This window comes from Beta vulgaris, chromosome 7, assembly GCF_026745355.1.
Source record: "Beta vulgaris subsp. vulgaris cultivar EL10 chromosome 7, EL10.2, whole genome shotgun sequence".
Taxonomy (NCBI): Eukaryota; Viridiplantae; Streptophyta; class Magnoliopsida; order Caryophyllales; family Amaranthaceae; genus Beta; species Beta vulgaris.
Window position 1 is genome coordinate 51,187,233 of NC_079208.1, and position 18,683 is coordinate 51,205,915.

Consider the following 18,683-nt stretch of genomic DNA (forward strand, 5'->3'; position numbering starts at 1 on the left):
TATGCTTTTGCCTTTTGATCTTAGCTATTGATACTTTGATAAATACTTAAGTTACATGCATGCTTTTTGTTCTTAGATATTAGAACAACCTATTTACCTGGGGTAAGTGTTGTTCAACTTAGGTTGGGCCCGTTTCCTTGGTGCTACGACCATTCAGCTAAGTTTGGGTGAACTAACCCTTAGCTGCTTGATGCTGGCGCTACGACCTTGTAGCTGAATCTCGAAATTCCAGCTACCCACCTGGGTGCTGCGACCCCTTGCGTTTACCTGGTGGACCAATGCTTTGTGCAAAGCAGTGGTTGCCTTTAAAGATTCTGGCGTCTTTGGCCCGGTGGTAACCTGGTTGATGCCCCAGGTCAGAAATGATATAGCTTAAGGTGAGAAGCGTTCCAGCTTCTAGGTACTGCTTTTCCATCTTTAGTAGTTAAGCGATAAGCTCCCTTTCCAACTACTTGATCGGTTAGATAGGGGCCTTCCCAGCTGATCCCTAACTTACCCGCATTGACCTCTTGGGTATTCTGAAAAACTTTCCTTAGAACCCAATCTCCTACCTTGAATACTTTAGCTTTGACATTCTTGTTGAAGCTACGAGCCACTATTGTTTGTGCAGCCATTCGTATTAATGCATTATCTCTTAACTCTTCGATGGAATCTAGGTCGTAGCTAAGCTCCTTGTCGTTGGCTTCAGGAGTCATCAATCCGTATCTAGCTGTAGGGACAGCTACTTCCGCAGGTAGCACCGCTTGCACCATACACAAGTGAAAAGGAGTTGTTCCTGTGGCGCCTCTTGGTGTTGTTCTGTTTGCCCATAACACCTTAGGTAGTTCTTCTACCCATTTTCCTTTCTTAGCTTTCAGGCGCCTTTTAATGCCATTGATAATTACCTTATTGCTGGACTCAGCTTGTCCGTTAGCTTGCGGGTATCTAGGTGTGGAAGTTATCAAGTTGATGTTCCATTCGTGACAGAATTGCCTTGTCTTGTTGTTATGTCCTAAAAATTTCCTAAGCTGAACCTGCAGGTTATGCATCTATCCCAGCTAGGGATTATCAGGTAGCAGCTACAGCAAGCAGAGACGAAGGGAGTTGAATAAATTCAGTTGAAAGAGCATTGGATACTGATCAAGGCCAAGTCAAAAACAAGTAGCGTTACGCCAAAGAAATAGGAGGAAGTGGTTAACCAGCTGAAGAAGAGATCTCCCTAGATTCTAGGAGTTGTGGCACTTTCGTAGGGAAGTTAGTTATGCAACGTTCAAATAAGGAGTAACGTTACACATTTGTATTAGTATAAATAGAAGGGAATAACACTCTGTACAACACAAGTCTTCACATTACATTCCCTTACATTCTTTCTCTCTTCTACATTTACAATATTCTCAAGTGTATTTAGTACAAGCTCTAAGCTGCTAGCTGCTAACTATAAGTTGTAATCTTCTCGAATAGTGGATTGGTGGACTCAATTCCACCCGCGGTTTTTACCCTCTTCCTGGGGTTTTCCGCGTCATCATTTCTTGGTGTCTTTGCCTTTGCTTTGCATTCTCTTTCAATTCCGTAGCTAGTATCGTTTGTTGTTTGTAGCCGTATCTCCATTAGCTGTAGATCCTCAGCTAAGTTCTGCCTGATCAGAATTTGGCATAAACAGTTTGGCGCCCACCGTGGGGCTCTACAGCTAAACTCTCATCAAAATCCCAAAAAAGAAACACTTCAACCCAACTTTGAAATGGCTGACGATTCTGCTGAAGCAATGAAAGCGGCTTTGCTGAAGGCTCAAGAGGACCTTCACCGCACTCAATCTGAGGCCCAGCAGACCATTGACAGCCTCAGAAAAGAATTGGATTCTGTCAAAAGTAGCAAAACTCCTAAACAGCGTATCCGGAACGTAATTCCTAAGGTGCTTGATCTCGAAGATTCCGAGGCCAGTGAAGGTGAAGATGGAGCAGCTAGGTCCGACGATGAAGCAGATGAAGCTGATCCCGCAGCTAAGAAAATGGCGCTCCTAGAATCTCAGAACAGGAAAATACTTCGCATGCTGACGAAGCTGCCTGGAGCACCTACCCCTGTGGCTGAAGAATCTCCTGATGGCTACGCCCAATCCCCCTTCGTGGAAGAAATCGCAAGAGCCAGGATTCCCAAAAAGATCAACGTAACCCAGCCTCACAAGCTGTATGATGGAGCTGCGGATCCCTATGACCATGTGGCTTAATATAAACAGAAGATGTGGACTCTGTCCATTCCTGAGCATCTGCTAGAAGCCACCATGTGCAAGTCCTTCGGGGCTACCCTATCTGGACCCGCTTTACAATGGCTGATAAGTCTTAAGCCAGGTAGCATCCAAAATTTTGCTGCTCTAATTAACAAGTTTATATGCAGTTTGCAAGCAGCAGAGTCCTAGAGAAACACCGGCGACTTGTATCGCATCACCCAGAAAGCCAATGAAGCTGTGAGGCAGTACCTGGATCGATTCAACAAGGAAATGATCTCTGTCAAGAACCTGGATGTTCCCACAGCTATCGAGGCATTCAGGAGAGGACTAACCTATAAATCTAGATTGTATTATGAATTGACCAGGTACCCATGTGGTACATTCGAAGAGGTCAGGGCCAGAGCTATGGCTGAGATACGTGTCGAGGAGGACGAGGCATCCAGGTACGTGAGCGAGCCTAGCTACGATCGGAAATCCCAGAACCAGAAGAAGACTGATTGGCGCCATCAGCCATATCAGAAGCGCGAAAGTAATAACGTAGCCAGCAAGGCCACAGGTAAACCATCTAACAACGATTACCCTTCCATTGCTTCCTACTGTTTTAACGTGGATGCAGGAGGCGTAGTAAACGCACTAGAAAAGCTGGGAACCACAGTTAGGTGGCCTCGCAAAAGCGACAGACCAGACAGCGAGAAGGACACCACCAAGTGGTGTAGCTACCATGGCGACCATGGCCATCGAACAGAAGAATGCAATGCTCTCAAAAAAGAGGTGGCATGGCTGCTCAAGAAGGGCTATCTCGAGCACTTGATGGGGAAGAAGGGGCAGCAAGAAGATAAAGCTGGCCCCAGCCAGCAACAGCCTCATCCGCCACCTGAGCCCCTGCACGATAAGGTAATTAATTCTATCTCTGGAGGTTCGGAAATATGTGGACTAACATACTCTGCAGCCAAGAGATTTGCTCGAGAAGGTTCCAAAATTGCACCTAGCCCGCTGAGGAGTGCTGAAGAGAAAAAGCTCAGAAGCATGACCATCAGCTTCGACGAAGAAGATGGAGACGAGGAAGCCGATAATCATGACGGCCTCGTCGTATCTCTCACCGTCAGCAATTGCCTCATGAAGCGAGTCTTGATAGACAATGGCAGCTCAGCTAATATCATTTTCAAAAGTGCTCTAGAAAGCATGGGGCTGCAGGAAGCTGATATCCTCAGGAAAGCAACCGTTCTGTTCGGGTTCAATGGCGAGCCAGCTACAACGCTCGGAGAAATCGTATTGCCCACTTATGCAAAAGGAGTCAACCTCCAAACCAGGTTCAATGTGGTAGATTGTCCCTCAGCATACAACATCATAATGGGGACACCATGGATCACAAAATGCGAGCTGTACCTTCAACCTATCACCAGACTATTAAGTTCCCTACCAAGTGGGGAGTGCAAGAAATCAGGGGCGATCGCAAGCTGGCTAGGGAATGCTATAGCATATCTCTAAAAGCAAAAAAGGAATCTATCTAGCAATTACAGCAAGGTCCAGCGCCAGCCAAGCCAACAGATCAAGATGTAGATGAAGTGGCGTTGGACCCATCAAAGCCAGAGCAGACCGTGCAGATTGGGGCATCCCTGCCAGCTGAGGAAAAGCAGCGGATTATTGAATTCTTAAAGAAAAATGTAAGCTGTTTTGCGTGGAGCCATGAAGATATGGTAGGCATTGAGCCTGACATCATCACCCATAAGCTAAACGTCGATCCTAACTCAAAGCCTGTGAAGCAGAAAAGAAGGAAGTTCGCTCCTGTTGAACCCTAGTTTTGATAATGACAAAGAAACAAAGGAACAAACTAAGTAGTGAACTAATGAATTATTTAAGTGTATGGTGTCTAAGGTATCAATGCAAGGAACTGGGAGAATACAAAGTCAATGAAGAAGTCAAGAGAGGATTTCAAAGGCTAAGTAAAGAAGTTTCTATGTTGATACTGGAGCAAGCATTGGATCAAGAATAATAGAAGCTAGGCGTTTTATTTTCTAGTTCCAATGTAAAGGAACAAAGAAAGAATGGTAAGGAACTGTGGCAGAATATTTGAGAATGAAGCGTTTGTTCCTTGGTAAGGAACAAACTCAGTGGCACTTAGTAAATATGTTAAAGGAACTGAACTAATATAAGGAACTAGACTTAGGCTGTTTGTAACGGTTAAAAGATAATGGAGTAAGTCATGCCTAGATTATAGGAAATTAGTTATTTCTAATTTCAAATGATAAAATCAGTTTTAAAAAAAGAAAATCTGTTTTGGAAAAGATATTATTTTTCGGAAAATAAAAATAAATATCCGGTTGTTAGAAAGATTTTATTTCAAAGATATTATTTTCTTAAAGATTAGAAATTCAGATTTAAAGATAAAAAGAGTTTATAAAAACTGATTTTCGGATAATGTGAAGGAACTCCTATTATTTAGGAGTAATGGCTGCATTTTATCCACGTTCATTTATAGTTCATGGGATCATGGGACATGATGTAAAACGTGTTCCTTAGGGGAAGGAACATCATGGGTAAATGGATTAAAACGTGTACTCTAACATTAATCCCACGTTCTTCATGATTAACACTATAAATATAGAAGTCTAGATAAGTTCCAAATTGTGTCTGACTAAGTAATTAAGTGAGTTTAACTTATTAAGTGTCAGTGCCTTCATTCTCTCATAATAGCCATTTGTTCTTTGCCTTCTTACTCTAATTCCACTAAGCTTATTTCGATCAATTGTATTTTGGTTTTTGGGGTAAGGGAACTTTGAGTGAAGTTCTGTAAGAGAAAGGCTTTGAGTGAAGCTTGTATGTGTGAGAAAACTTCGAGTGAAGTTGAGAGGAACTGCTGTTAAGGGAACAGTGGTTCAGGAACTTGAGTTTAGGAACTCAAGGTAGGGCTCGAGTTAGAATTAGGTTGTAACAGAGTTGTTTGGCCTAATTAGTGAAAGTGTTGAGTTTAAAATCCCTAGTGGTCGAGGTTGTTTCTTCTTGTTGGGCCCAAGAAGTTTTTCCTCGTAAAAATCCCTTGTGTTCCTTTAGCTTGTTTATTCGTTTAAGTTTTAATTTCCGCAAAAAGTTACGTTTATTTCTACACCTACAATTCACCCCCCCTCTTGTAGTGTTCCTAGGGAAATAACAATTGGTATCAGAGCTAGAACTCACGTAAGATAGGAAACCCTATTGAGGAAAAGATCCAAGGAACAATGAATACCACCGAGAAACTTGAAGAAGGTTATTCCACTCAAAGGCCTCCTATGTTCAATGGGAAGTACTACAACTATTGGAAGAACCGCATGGAGATATTCATCAAGGCTGAAAACTATCAGGTATGGAGAGTCATTGAAGTTGGTGATTTCGAAGTCACAACTACAAATGACAAAAATGAGGTAACTCTTAAACCCCTCTCTGATTATGATAAATCTGATTTTGAAAAAATGGAAGTAAATGCCATGGCTATTAAACTATTGCATTGTGGACTTGGACCCCATGAACATAATAGGATCATGGGATGCAAATCCGCAAAGCAAATATGGGATTTACTAGAAGTAACCCACGAAGGAACTAATGAAGTTAAAAGATCGAAAATTGATTTACTTATGAATCAATATGAACTGTTCTGCATGAAATCCAAAGAAAGCATCCGAGACATGTTTACTCGTTTTACTAACATTATAAATGAGTTGGCTTCTCTTGGAAAGTTTATTTCATCTGAGGAACAGGTTCGAAAGGTTCTTAGGAGTCTTCCTAAGGACAGATGGATGGCTAAAGTCACGCTCTTCAAGAAACAAAAGACTTCACTAAGTTCAACTTAGAACAGCTGGCAGGGTCACTTATGACTCATGAGCTTCACCTTGATACTGAATATGGTGAAAGCTCCAAATCAAAATCAATTGCTCTCAAAGCAGATGATGAAGATGATTCGGACTCTGAAGAAGAAGAAGCAGCCCTCATGGTTCGAAAATTTCGAAAGATGTACAGGAACATGAAGAATGGAAACTTCAAAGGTAAAACTAAGAAATTTTCTAACAAAGCTGCTTGTCATAAATGTGGAAGTACAGATCACTTCATCAAAGAATGTCCTCTTTGGGAAAACGACAAAACCAAAGAAAGGAACAAGGAACGCTTTGCTGAAAGGAACAAAGAATCAAAAGCACCTTTCTCTAAGGCAAATGTGCGCAAAGCTATGATAGCTGCTTGGGGAGATTCAGAGACGGAAGAAGAAGAGGAACAACCAACTGAAGAAACAGCAAACCTTTGCCTATGGCAAACATCGACGAAAAAGAAGATGAAGAAAAAATTGAGGTAAGTCAACATGGACTTGAGTCAGAACTAGATGGTAAAACTAGGACTGAAATATATGATCTTCTTTATGATGCAATTCTTGAATGTAGAGATGAACGTGAAAAACGTGAACAAACGGAACAAGCCTTAAAGGTTTGCAAGGAACACATAGAATGGCTTAAGAAAATGAGAACTGATGTCGAAACTAGATTTTTTGATTTGTTTGATAAAAACTTAAAAATCAAAGAATGTTATGAGAGTTTGAAAAATGAAAATTATCTAATTAATTTAGAGATTTCACACTTGAAGGAATTTGTCCCTGTTCTGAGTTCCTTTGATATAAGATCAACCCCTTTGAAAGGATACAGATCTGAGATTGAAAAAATAAATAAAGAGAAAAATTTTTAAAGGAACAGATCTGTAATCTTAAAAAGGAACTGGTTGTCGCAAGGAACAGAGGCAAAATCATGAAAGTTCCTAAGTGGATTGAGAAACCACAGACCAAAAGGAAGGAAGGTCTTGGTTTTGAAAACTACAAGAAAAGGAACAAGACAAAGAAATATGTTGATCTACCTAGTGATAAGTTCTGTATGTATTGTGGCAAGGTAGGTCATTACATAAATCAATGTCAACTAAAATCTGAGATGATTGGGAAAAATGTGACAATAAGTAAGAAAAAATGGGTTGTCAAAACAAATCCTAGTCAAGAACAGGAACCCACGAAAGATGGGGTTCCTTCAACTAACAACTAGTTGATTTTTGCAGGTTGGAGTGAGGGGGAACAACACTTGGTATCTCGATAGTGGTTGTTCCAAGCACATGACAGGAGACAAAACGAAGTTTCTCTCACTCACAACCTATGAAGGTGGCAGTGTAACATTTGGTGATAATAAGAAAGGTAACATTGTTGCTATGGGTAAGGTCGGTAAGTCACCATTACACTCCATTGAAAATGTATTTTTAGTTGAAGGTCTAAAACATAATCTATTAAGCATTTCTCAATTCTGTGACAAAGGAAATACTGTAAAATTTGATAAGAAAAATGCTTAATCATCAACATTAAAACTAAGAAGGTTATGTGGAAGGAACAAGGAAAGGGAACACATACATTGTGGATCTAGACCTTGTTCCTCAAATCAATTTAACTTGTCTTAGTGTTATTGAAGATGATTCACTTCTATGGCACAAGCGTCTAGGACATGCTAGCTTTTCATTACTTGAGAAACTTAGATCAAAAGACCTTGTTTTAGGATTACCATCATAAAATTTCATATTGATCAAGTTTGTGATGCATGTGCACGAGGTAAACAAGTAAGATCCTCTTTCAAATCTAAAACGATTGTAAGTACCACTAAACCATTAGAGTTAATTCATATGGACTTATGTGGACCCATGAGAATTCAAAGCAGAAGTGGAAAGAGTATGTACTTGTGATTGTAGATGACTAATCTAGGTACACTTGGGTTATTTTTCTCTCTAGTAAAGATGAAACTTATGATGAGTTCCTTGTCTTTGCTAAAAGAGTTCAAAACCTAAGTGGACATAAAATAATGCACATTAGATCAGATCATGGCAAGGAATTCGAAAATTATAAATTTGATGACCTAAGCAGAGATAATGGCCTAGATCATAATTTTTCTGCCCCTAGAACACCACAACAAAATGGTGTTGTAGAAAGGAAAAATAGAACTTTGGAGGAAATGTCTAGAACCATGTTAATTGCTAGTGAACTTCCAAGGAACTTTTGGGCTGAAGCTGTTAATACTGCTTGTCACATAATTAATCGTGCCATGATGAGACCTATCATTAATAAAACTCCTTATGAACTTTACTTTGGAAAGAAACCAAACATCACCTATTTAGAACATTTGGATGCAAATGTTATGTGCATAATAATGGAAAAGATAATCTTGGAAAATTTGATGCAAGGAGTGATGAAGCAACATTTTTAGGATACTCCTCACATAGTAAAGCTTATAGAGTATATAACAAGAGAACTATGTGTGTTGAAGAAAGTGATTCATGTAATCTTTGATGAATCTGACAAACATAATCCAAGCATACAGGTTGATGACTATGAGATAGGGTTAGCGTAACCTAGTCAAGGAACACAGATTCACAAGAAGAAGAAGAAGTGAAAGAGGAAAGGAACGAGGAATTCAAAAATGATGAGATTAAGGACATTCCTGTTCCTCAAGGAGGAGAAGATACTCCTGTTCCTCTAAATGGAGGAACTGAGTCCACCGAGGCTAACAGAGGAACAACTGAGCAGAGTTCCTCATCCACTCAAGGAACTCATGAGGAACAACATGTTCCTATAAGAGAGTTTCAACCAAAACCTTGGAGATTACAAAAGTCACATCCTGTGGAACTCATAATCAGCGACATATCCAAAGGTACGCAAACTAGATCTCAGTTAAGGAACTTTTGTGCATTTCATGCGTTCCTATCAATGATGGAACCAAGAAATCATGAAGAAGCCTTAACTGACTCTGATTGGATTATTGCAATGCAAGCTGAATTAAATGAGTTTGAAAGAAACAAGGTATGGCATCTAGTTCCTTCATCTAAACAACAAAAAGTAATTGGCTTAAAATGGGTGTTTAGAAACAAACTAGATGAATATGGAACCATTGTAAGAAACAAAGCTAGACTTGTAGTAAAAGGTTATAACCAACAAGAAGGAATTGATTATGAAGAAACCTTTGCTCCTGTAGCTAGATTAGAAGCCATTAGAATCTTAATTGCATTTGCTGCTTACATGGGATTTAAATTATATCAAATGGATGTTAAGTGTGCATTTTTAAATGGCTATCTAAACGAAGATGTATATGTTGAACAACCCCCTGGTTTCGAAAATAACAATCTCCCAAATCATGTCTACAAGCTTGATAAAGCTCTTTATGGGTTAAAACAAGCACCTAGATCATGGTATGAGAGATTATCTAAGTTCCTTTTAGAAAATAACTTTAAAAGAGGAAAGGTTGATAAAACCTTGTTCCTAAAATCTAAAGGAACTGATATTTTGCTTGTTCAAATATATGTTGATGACATCATATTCGGAGCTACTAATGAAACATTGTGCAAAGAATTCTCAAATCTCATGAGCAATGAATTTGAAATGAGTATGATGGGAGAGTTAAATTTCTTTCTTGGACTACAAATCAAACAAACTGAAAAAGGTATAATTGTTCACCAACAAAAATACATAAAGGAACTATTAAAGAAATATGGCCTCGAAAATTCAAAGATAAATCACACTCCTATGGGAACTTCAACTAGATTAGATGAAGACTCCATAGGAACAAGTGTTGATCAAACAAAATTTAGAGGAATGATTGGTTCACTTTTGTATCTAACTGCTAGTCGTCCAGACATAGCTTTCAGTGTTGGTTTGTGTGCTAGATTTCAAGCAAATCCAAAGGAGTCTCACCTCACTGCTGTGAAGAGAATTCTTAGATACCTTAAAGGAACAGATGATCTTGGACTCTACTATCCAAGAAGTGATACATTCGAACTAAAAGGATATGCAGATGCAGATTATGCTGGAGATCTTGTTAATAGGAAAAGCACCTCAGGTATGGCACAATTCCTTGGTCATAGTTTAGTTTCTTGGAGTACCAAGAAACAAAACACAGTTGCTTTATCCACTGCTGAAGCAGAATATGTAGCTGCTGCTGCATGTTGCTCTCAAATGCTTTGGATAAAACAACAACTTAGTGACTATGGAATAAACTTTGAATGTGTTCCTATTTATTGTGACAATACAAGTGCTATAAGTATATCTAAAGATCCAGTGCATCATTCTAGAGTAAAGCATATACATATTAGACATCACTTTTTAAGAGAAAATGTCGAAAAAGGTTTGATCAAACTTGAGTTTTGTCAAACTGATTATCAGATTGCTGATATCCTAACTAAGCCTTTGCAAAGAGATAGATATGAGAAATTAAGGCTTGAGTTAGGCTTAATAAAAATTAAGTGATTGTTCCTATGTCAATTCCCCCATGTTTGAATCAATTTGAGTGACTTTGTGTGCTAAAAATAATTGTGTTTAATTGCCTAAGACCATTGCAAATTGGAATGTTGAAAACATAACCATGAAGTCAAAGAAACTAAACAACTCACAAATGTCACATAATACTCCCCTTACTGTTCCTAAGGTCAAGAAACATGCATAGTATGAAGGATATTGAATGTAGCATTAGTTGTTCCTATAGCACAAGTTCCTTAGCATTTATTTTCTTTCAAAAATTAAAATTCATAAAAATCCGAAAAATCCGATAAAATCCCAAAAATTAAGGGGAACCAGTTTAATTAAATCTTGGTTCTTTTTATCTTTTCGTTTTCTTTCTTTTATTTTATTTTTATTTTCTTTTGCTTTATTTCTTTCCCGCGTGTCATAATTACTATTACATGCAAAACTTCCTTCTTCAATTCATCTAAGAAACCGTGTTCCTCTCAAACGCTTCATCTTCACCAAATCCGAAACCTCATCACACCCTTTGATACTCCATAAAAACCTCCAAACCTTCATAAATCATGGCAAAAACTTCAAGAAACTCACCTTTTCCAACACCAAAAACAACCGACACTTCAAAAATGGAAATTTCTTCATCTCCAACTAAAACCCTTGAAACCGACATAATTCAAGAAAACCCCATAGAGGAACAGCAATTAGAATCTCCTAGAAGGAGCATGAGAAGAAGAAAATTGATTGGGGAAGATGATGAAGAAGAAACCCCGGAACAATCTCAGGGGGAAGAAGAAGAAACTGCACCTGTTCCTTCCAAAGGAACTGTTTCTTCGTCTTCCAAGAAAAGGGTCGAACGAAGTGAATCTAGGTATGTCTTGGGTTTTTGCGTCGATTTAGAATGGGAAATAAAATTGAATTTCTAGAATTAAATCCATTCTAAAGGAACAAGGCATGGAATTCTTGTTTGAATTCGCCTTTAATAATGCTCTTGTTCCTCTAGCTATGGACGAGTTTTGTGCAAATTTTGTTAATACTAATGGAACTTGCACAACTGAAGTTAGAGGCAAGAAAATAAGGTTTAATCAAGCAACTTTAAGCAAAGTATGGGAAGTTCCTTGCAAAGGAACTGATTTGTATTTTAAAAGGAAAGGAACTGTTTCCTTTCCGAATTTTCCTCAAGACAAAATCTTAGAATATTTTGGAGGAACAGCTGGCCAAAACAAAATTAACCATAACCTACTCTCTCCCCTTCACAAAGTACTGTTTAACTTGGTTTGGAGAGCACTCATTCCTCGAACTGAAAAGAGGAATGAAGTGGGTCTCTTGGATATGTGTTACATGTTTTGCTTAGACCACCACATACAAATCAATTTCCCTTCCCTCTTCATTCAACATTTAACTACTGTATTGAAAACATTGTGTATTGGGTACGGTGCCTATAACTTCTTTACTTCATCACTTTGAAGTAAGACTTACGGTTGGACCACCATAGGATCAAACAAGGGAACATCTTGAATGAGAAGACCCTAAATGGACTTGGCTTGTCTGTCCAAGAAGGTGTTCTCATTCAAGGAAAATGGTTCCAGTTCCTCAGGAAAAAGAAAAACTGCCTCCAACTAGATTTAGAAGAGGAAATGATGTAATTTGGATAACCTGTCCTGTTCCTAACCGGAGGAACAAACCTAAGAGGCGCAAACACATTGCCACTAAGCCTAAACCCTCTGTTCCTTTGAGAGTGAGAAAGAGCACTCGTCGAAAAATTGCTCCTGTTCCTGTTCCTTCCAATGAGGACTCTCCTTTAGTCCTTTCGGATAATGAGGAACAGGTACCCTCACTCTCAAGGAACCACTACCTCCACCATCTCCCAAACTCTCTGTTCCTTCACAAAAATACCCTCCATTTCACCTTCGTCCTTCTCTGTTCCTTCAAGTTTTGAGCAGTTGAAGGATGAAATAAAAGGACCAAATCCTTTTGCTTCCACCTCCACAACTCTTCCACCCACACCACCATTTCTTCCTCCCATTTATCACCCTTCACCTTCTGTTTCCATTCCTGGAACAGATGAGCCTTCCACTCAAACCTCCCAGTTCCTTCACAACATCCCCCATCTGCCTCTAGTTCCAAGGGTAAGGAACAGGAAAATCCGGATGACACTAACTGGGTTAATGAAGTCTGCCTTCCTGCACAACATATGATAAAATTTTACAATCATCTTCATTGGACTTTGGATGCCAAAACTGATACTATGATAAGTCTTATGAAGAAATTGAGTGATACCGTGGTTGCGCAGCAAAAGAAGATGGACCTATGGCTCGTACTTGGAGGAGCTGAAGGAACAGGTTGAATTAAATCATGGGGTGGTGATGAAAAAATTAGAGGATGTGGTTGAAGAAGAAGTTGTAGAGGAACACCATTCCCCTTCCCTTTCTTAGTTTCTTTTTGTTGTTTTGTTGTTCCTGTTTCTTTCATCAAGGAACACAACTTTTGTTTCTTCCTTTTTCTTTTCTTTCTTTGTTTTGTTATGGAACAAGTGCTATATAATCAATGACTTTTGCTATATTGTCTATGTTTCTAAATGCTTTGCATAATTTCTTCCTTGGAATGGCTAGTATTATGTGATTGATGTTTGAGCAAGTTTACTCTTTGATTTTCTAACTTAACCACTAATGGTGCTTGCATATTGGTCTTAAGGTGTTAAATCAATTCATCAATTCATGCAGAGTCTATTCTTTTTGAGGATGACAAAGGGGGAAAAGGATTTAAGGAACAAACTGTACATAAACTTAAAAAAATAAAAGTTGAAAAAAAAAATTAAAAAAATGGATAAGGTAAATGAAAAATCAAAAATAGGTTAAGGTAAATGAAAAATCAAAACTTCAGTTACTCATAATTGTGTTTTATTTTTCATTTTCTTCTTTATGTTTTTATTTTCATTCACTTATATTATTTGTTATTTTCCTTAGTTTGTACCTTTGTTGTCATCATCAAAAAGGGGGAAATTGTTGAACCCTAGTTTTGATAATGACAAAGAAACAAAGGAACAAACTAAGTAGTGAACTAATGAATTATTTAAGTGTATGGTGTCTAAGGTATCAATGCAAGGAACTGGGAGAATACAAAGTCAATGAAGAAGTCAAGAGAGGATTTCAAAGGCTAAGTAAAGAAGTTTCTATGTTGATACTGGAGCAAGCATTGGATCAAGAATAATAGAAGCTAGGCGTTTTATTTTCTAGTTCCAATGTAAAGGAACAAAGAAAGAATGGTAAGGAACTGTGGCAGAATATTTGAGAATGAAGCGTTTGTTCCTTGGTAAGGAACAAACTCAGTGGCACTTATAAATATGTTAAAGGAACTGAACTAATATAAGGAACTAGACTTAGGCGTGTAACGGTTAAAAGATAATGGAGTAAGTCATGCCTAGATTATAGGAAATTAGTTATTTCTAATTTCAAATGATAAAATCAGTTTTAAAAAGAAAATCTGTTTTGGAAAAGATTTTATTTTTCGGAAAATAAGAAAATAAATATCCGGTTGTTAGAAAGATTTTATTTCAAAGATATTATTTTCTTAAAGTTAGAAATTCAGATTTAAAGATAAAAAGAGTTTATAAAAACTGATTTTCGGATAATGTTGAAGGAACTCCTATTATTTAGGAGTAATGGCTGCATTTTATCCACGTTCATTTATAGTTCATGGGATCATGGGACATGATGTAAAACGTGTTCCTTAGGGGAAGGAACATCATGGGTAAATGGATTAAAACGTGTACTCAACATTAATCCCACGTTCTTCATGATTAACACTATAAATATAGAAGTCTAGATAAGTTCCAAATTGTGTCTGACTAAGTAATTAAGTGAGTTTAACTTATTAAGTGTCAGTGCCTTCATTCTCTCATAATAGCCATTTGTTCTTTGCCTTCTTACTCTAATTCCACTAAGCTTATTTCGATCAATTGTATTTTGGTTTTTGGGGTAAGGGAACTTTGAGTGAAGTTCTGTAAGAGAAAGGCTTTGAGTGAAGCTTGTATGTGTGAGAAAACTTCGAGTGAAGTTGAGAGGAACTGCTGTTAAGGGAACAGTGGTTCAGGAACTTGAGTTTAGGAACTCAAGGTAGGGCTCGAGTTAGAATTAGGTTGTAACAGAGTTGTTTGGCCTAATTAGTGAAAGTGTTGAGTTTAAAATCCCTAGTGGTCGAGGTTGTTTCTTCTTGTTGGGCCCAAGAAGTTTTTCCTCGTAAAAATCCCTTGTGTTCCTTTAGCTTGTTTATTCGTTTAAGTTTTAATTTCCGCAAAAAGTTACGTTTATTTCTACACCTACAATTCACCCCCCCTCTTGTAGTGTTCCTAGGGAAATAACAGCTCCAGAAAGAAATACGATAGTCAACGAGGAGGTGGACAAGCTACTCAAAGCTGGCAAAATCCGAGAAGTCAAATATCCCGACTGGCTAGCTAACGTGGTAGTTGTTGGAAAGAAAAATGGCAAATGGCGGTGTGCATCGATTTTACAGATCTCAATAAGGCATGCCCCAAAGATCCATTCCCGCTGCCACATATTGATGCATTGGTGGACGCTACAGCTGGCCATGAAAGGCTAACGTTCCTAGATGCATACTCAGGCTACAATCAGATACTAATGGATCCTGCAGACCAAGAAAAGACCGCCTTCATGACTGAAAGAGGCATCTATTGCTACAAAGGTAATGCCCTTTGGGCTAAAAAATGCGGGTGCCACCTACCAGCGGCTAGTCAACAAGATGTTCGAGAAGCAGCTGGGGGACACGATGGAAGTCTATATAGATGACATGCTGGTCAAAACAAAGAAAGAGAGGATCATGTGGACCACCTGCAGGAAACCTTTGAAGTCTTAAAGAAGTATGGGATGAAACTCAATCCTAGCAAGTGCTCCTTCGGTGTCCCAGCAGGCAAGTTCTTGGGCTACATAGTCACCCAGCGAGGAATAGAAGCCAATCCCAGCCAAGTGCAAGCACTAATCAATATTCAGTCACCACAGAACCTGAAAGAGGTCCAGAAGCTAACAGGAAGGGTAGCTGCGTTGAACAGATTCATATCCAGATCATCCGACAAGTGCCACCTATTTTACAACGTGCTAAAAAAGAATAAAGGATTCAACTGGACAGATGAGCATGAAGCTGCATTGCAGGATCTGAAGGCCTATCTGGCTCAACCTCCCCTATTTCAAAGCCATCCACAGGAGAGACTCTCCAGCTGTATCTAGCTGTTAGCAGCAAAGCGGTAAGTGCGGTACTAGCCAGGGAAGCTGAAAATCAACAACTCCCAGTTTATTACGTTAGCAAATCCTTGTTGGATGCTGAAACCAGGTACACATCACTTGAAAAGTTAGTGTTAGCTTTATATATGGCATCTCGTAAGTTGAGGCATTATTTTGAGTCTCACCCCATTCATGTTATGACTAATTACCCCATCAAAGCAGTATTACGAAAACCTGAGCATTCAGGGAGAATGGCCAAATGGGCCATATCCCTGAGTGCACATGACATTAGGTATCTACCCAGGACAGCTATAAAATCGCAAGCCCTAGCTGACTTTGTGGCAGACTTTAGCCCTGACCTAGCAGCTACCGCTGAGGAAGAAGTGCGCCACATTAACAAAGTAGGTAAATCAGGCTCATGGCAGCTGTATGTGGATGGATCTTCAAACTTCAGAGGGGCTGGTCTAGGTATAGTGCTAAAGTCGCCACAAGGGGACATGATAGTACGCGCTATCTGCTGCGATTTTAAAGCTACCAACAATGAAGCTGAATATGAGGCCTTAATCGCAGGTATGATACTAGCACATGATTTAAAAGCTAACAGTTTGCGTGTCTTCAGTGATTCGTTGCTAATAGTAAGCCAGGTAAATGGAGAGTACGCAGCTAAAGATTCTAAAATGGCCTCTTACCTGGAGCTAGCCAAAGACAAAGCCAAGTTATTCGAAGAGTTCAGCATAAAACAGATCCCAAGGGACCAGAAACCAAGGCCGACGCCCTAGCTAACCTCGGATCAGCACTCAGAAAATGCGATTTCAAATCAATACCTATAGCCACCTAGCTGAGCCAGCTATCAGCAAAGAGGTAAACATTGTGCAATCAGATGACAGCCAGGCAGGAAGCACTAGCTGGACCCAGCCAATCATCGATTTTCTGGAGAGGGGCATCTTGCCAGAGGACAAGCTGGAAGCTAGGAAGCTGCGAATGAAAGCCACAAGATATCATGTTATTTCTGGCACTCTATTCAAAAGAGCTTGCGCCAGCTACGATCTATTACAAAGATGCTTGGAGAAAGACCAGTGGGAGCCCAACTCAAGGAGTTCCATGAAGGGAATGCGGGTCTCATGCAGCTGGAAGAAGCTTATCAAACAAAATCCTAGCATACGGGTATTATTGGCCAACCATGCGTGCTGATGCTAAGAAGTATGTGCAAAAATGCGAAAGCTGCCAGAAACACGCAGGCATGACACATCAGCCAGCTGAGATATTGCACCCCACCTTAACACCCTGGCCTTTCATGAGGTGGGGCATGGACATTTGTGGGGAAATTACCTGTAGCTCCAGGGCAAAAAGTTTTGCTAGCACTCACGGACTACTTCTCCAAATGGATCGAAGCTGGGGCATTCCAGCAGGTGAGAGATAAAGAAGTAATATCCTTTTTGCATACTAACATTATCTGCAGATTCGGGGTACCTAGCGAAATCATTTGTGATAACGGATCACAATTCATAAGTGACAAGACAAGGCAATTCTGTCACGAATGGAACATCAGCTTGATAACTTCCACACCTAGATATCCGCAAGCTAACGGACAAGCTGAGTCCAGCAATAAAGTAATTATCAATGGCATTAAGAGGCGCCTAAAACTAAGAAGGGAAGATGGGTAGAAGAGCTACCTAAGGTGCTGTGGGCAAACAGAACAACACCAAGAGGCGCCACAGGAAGAACTCCTTTTTCACTTGTGTATGGATGCGAGGCGGTGCTACCTGCGGAAGTAGCTGTCCCTACAGCTAGATATGGCGATTGATGACTCCTGAAGCCAACGACAAGGACTTAGCTACGACCTAGATTCCATCGAAGAGTTAAGAGATAGTGCATTAATACGAATGGCTGCACAACAACAAATAGTGGCTCGTAGCTTCAACAAGAATGTCAAAGCTAAAGTATTCAAGGTAGGAGATTGGGTTCTAAGGAAAGTTTTTCAGAATACCCAAGAGGTCAATGCAGGTAAATTAGGAATCAGCTGGGAAGGCCCCTATCTAATCGATCAAGTAGTTGGAAAGGGAGCTTATCGCTTAACTACTAAGATGGAAAAGCAGTACCTAGAAGCTGGAACGCTTCTCACCTTAAGCTTATCATTTCTGACCTGGGGCATCAACCAGGTTACCACCGGGCCAAAGACGCCAGAATCTTTAAAGGCAACCATTGCTTTGAAAGCATTGGTCCACCAGGTAAACAACAATTAATTTGTCTAACAGCTTAAGTATTTTATGCTGTAGCAGCAAGCCATCTAAAGTCCACTTCATACGCAGGTAAACGCAAGGGGTTGCAGCACCCAGGTGGGTAGCTGGAATTTCGAGATTCAGCTACAAGGTCGTAGCACCAGCATCAAGCAGCTAAGGGTTAGTTCACCCAAACTTAGCTGAATGGTCGTAGCACCAAGAAAACGGGCCCAACCTGAGTTGAACAACACTTACCCCAGGTAAATAGGTTGTTCTAATATCTAAGATCAAAAAGCATGCATGTAACTTAAGTATTTATCAAAGTATCAATAGCTAAGATCAAAAGGCCAAAGCATAAGTTCAAACGATTAAATTACTAAAAGGAAATATGTTCTTACAAAAACGCATTGCCCCCGTAGGCAATGGTAAAAGTATCCAAAGCTAATTAAAACTAAAATTTCCAGAAAGAAAGCTGATAAAGTACTAAAGAAACTAGGAAGCTACGCTGGCATCATCACCAACAGTTTCGTCTTTGCTAGCTGGAGCGGCACCCTCTGGCTGGTTAAGCAGTGGAGGAGATCCAGCTGTAGATTGTTCTGAGTCATCTGCCTTCCCACCAGTAGCTAGGGCCTCCAAGGCAGCCATCGAGTCCAGCTTGAGGAACTGTCGATATAAAAGTTGATACCCTTGTCGTCCAGCTTCTTGAATTTTATCAGGTAGCCAGCTTCGCAGTTTCAATAATTTTTGCTTCAGCTGAACATCTA

The 18,683-nt window shown here is 39.6% G+C and overlaps 1 protein-coding gene across 1 annotated transcript; it reads left to right on the plus strand.

The window, feature by feature from the left end:
• The first annotated feature begins 2,212 nt into the window (after positions 1-2,212).
• LOC125492034 (uncharacterized) lies at positions 2,213-3,688 on the plus strand. Its single transcript, XM_057390862.1, has 4 exons — positions 2,213-2,321; positions 2,368-2,437; positions 2,566-3,510; positions 3,604-3,688. Exons 1-4 carry the CDS (start codon positions 2,213-2,215, stop codon positions 3,686-3,688), a joined length of 1,209 nt encoding a protein of 402 aa, XP_057246845.1.
• Positions 3,689-18,683: the final 14,995 nt, after the last annotated feature.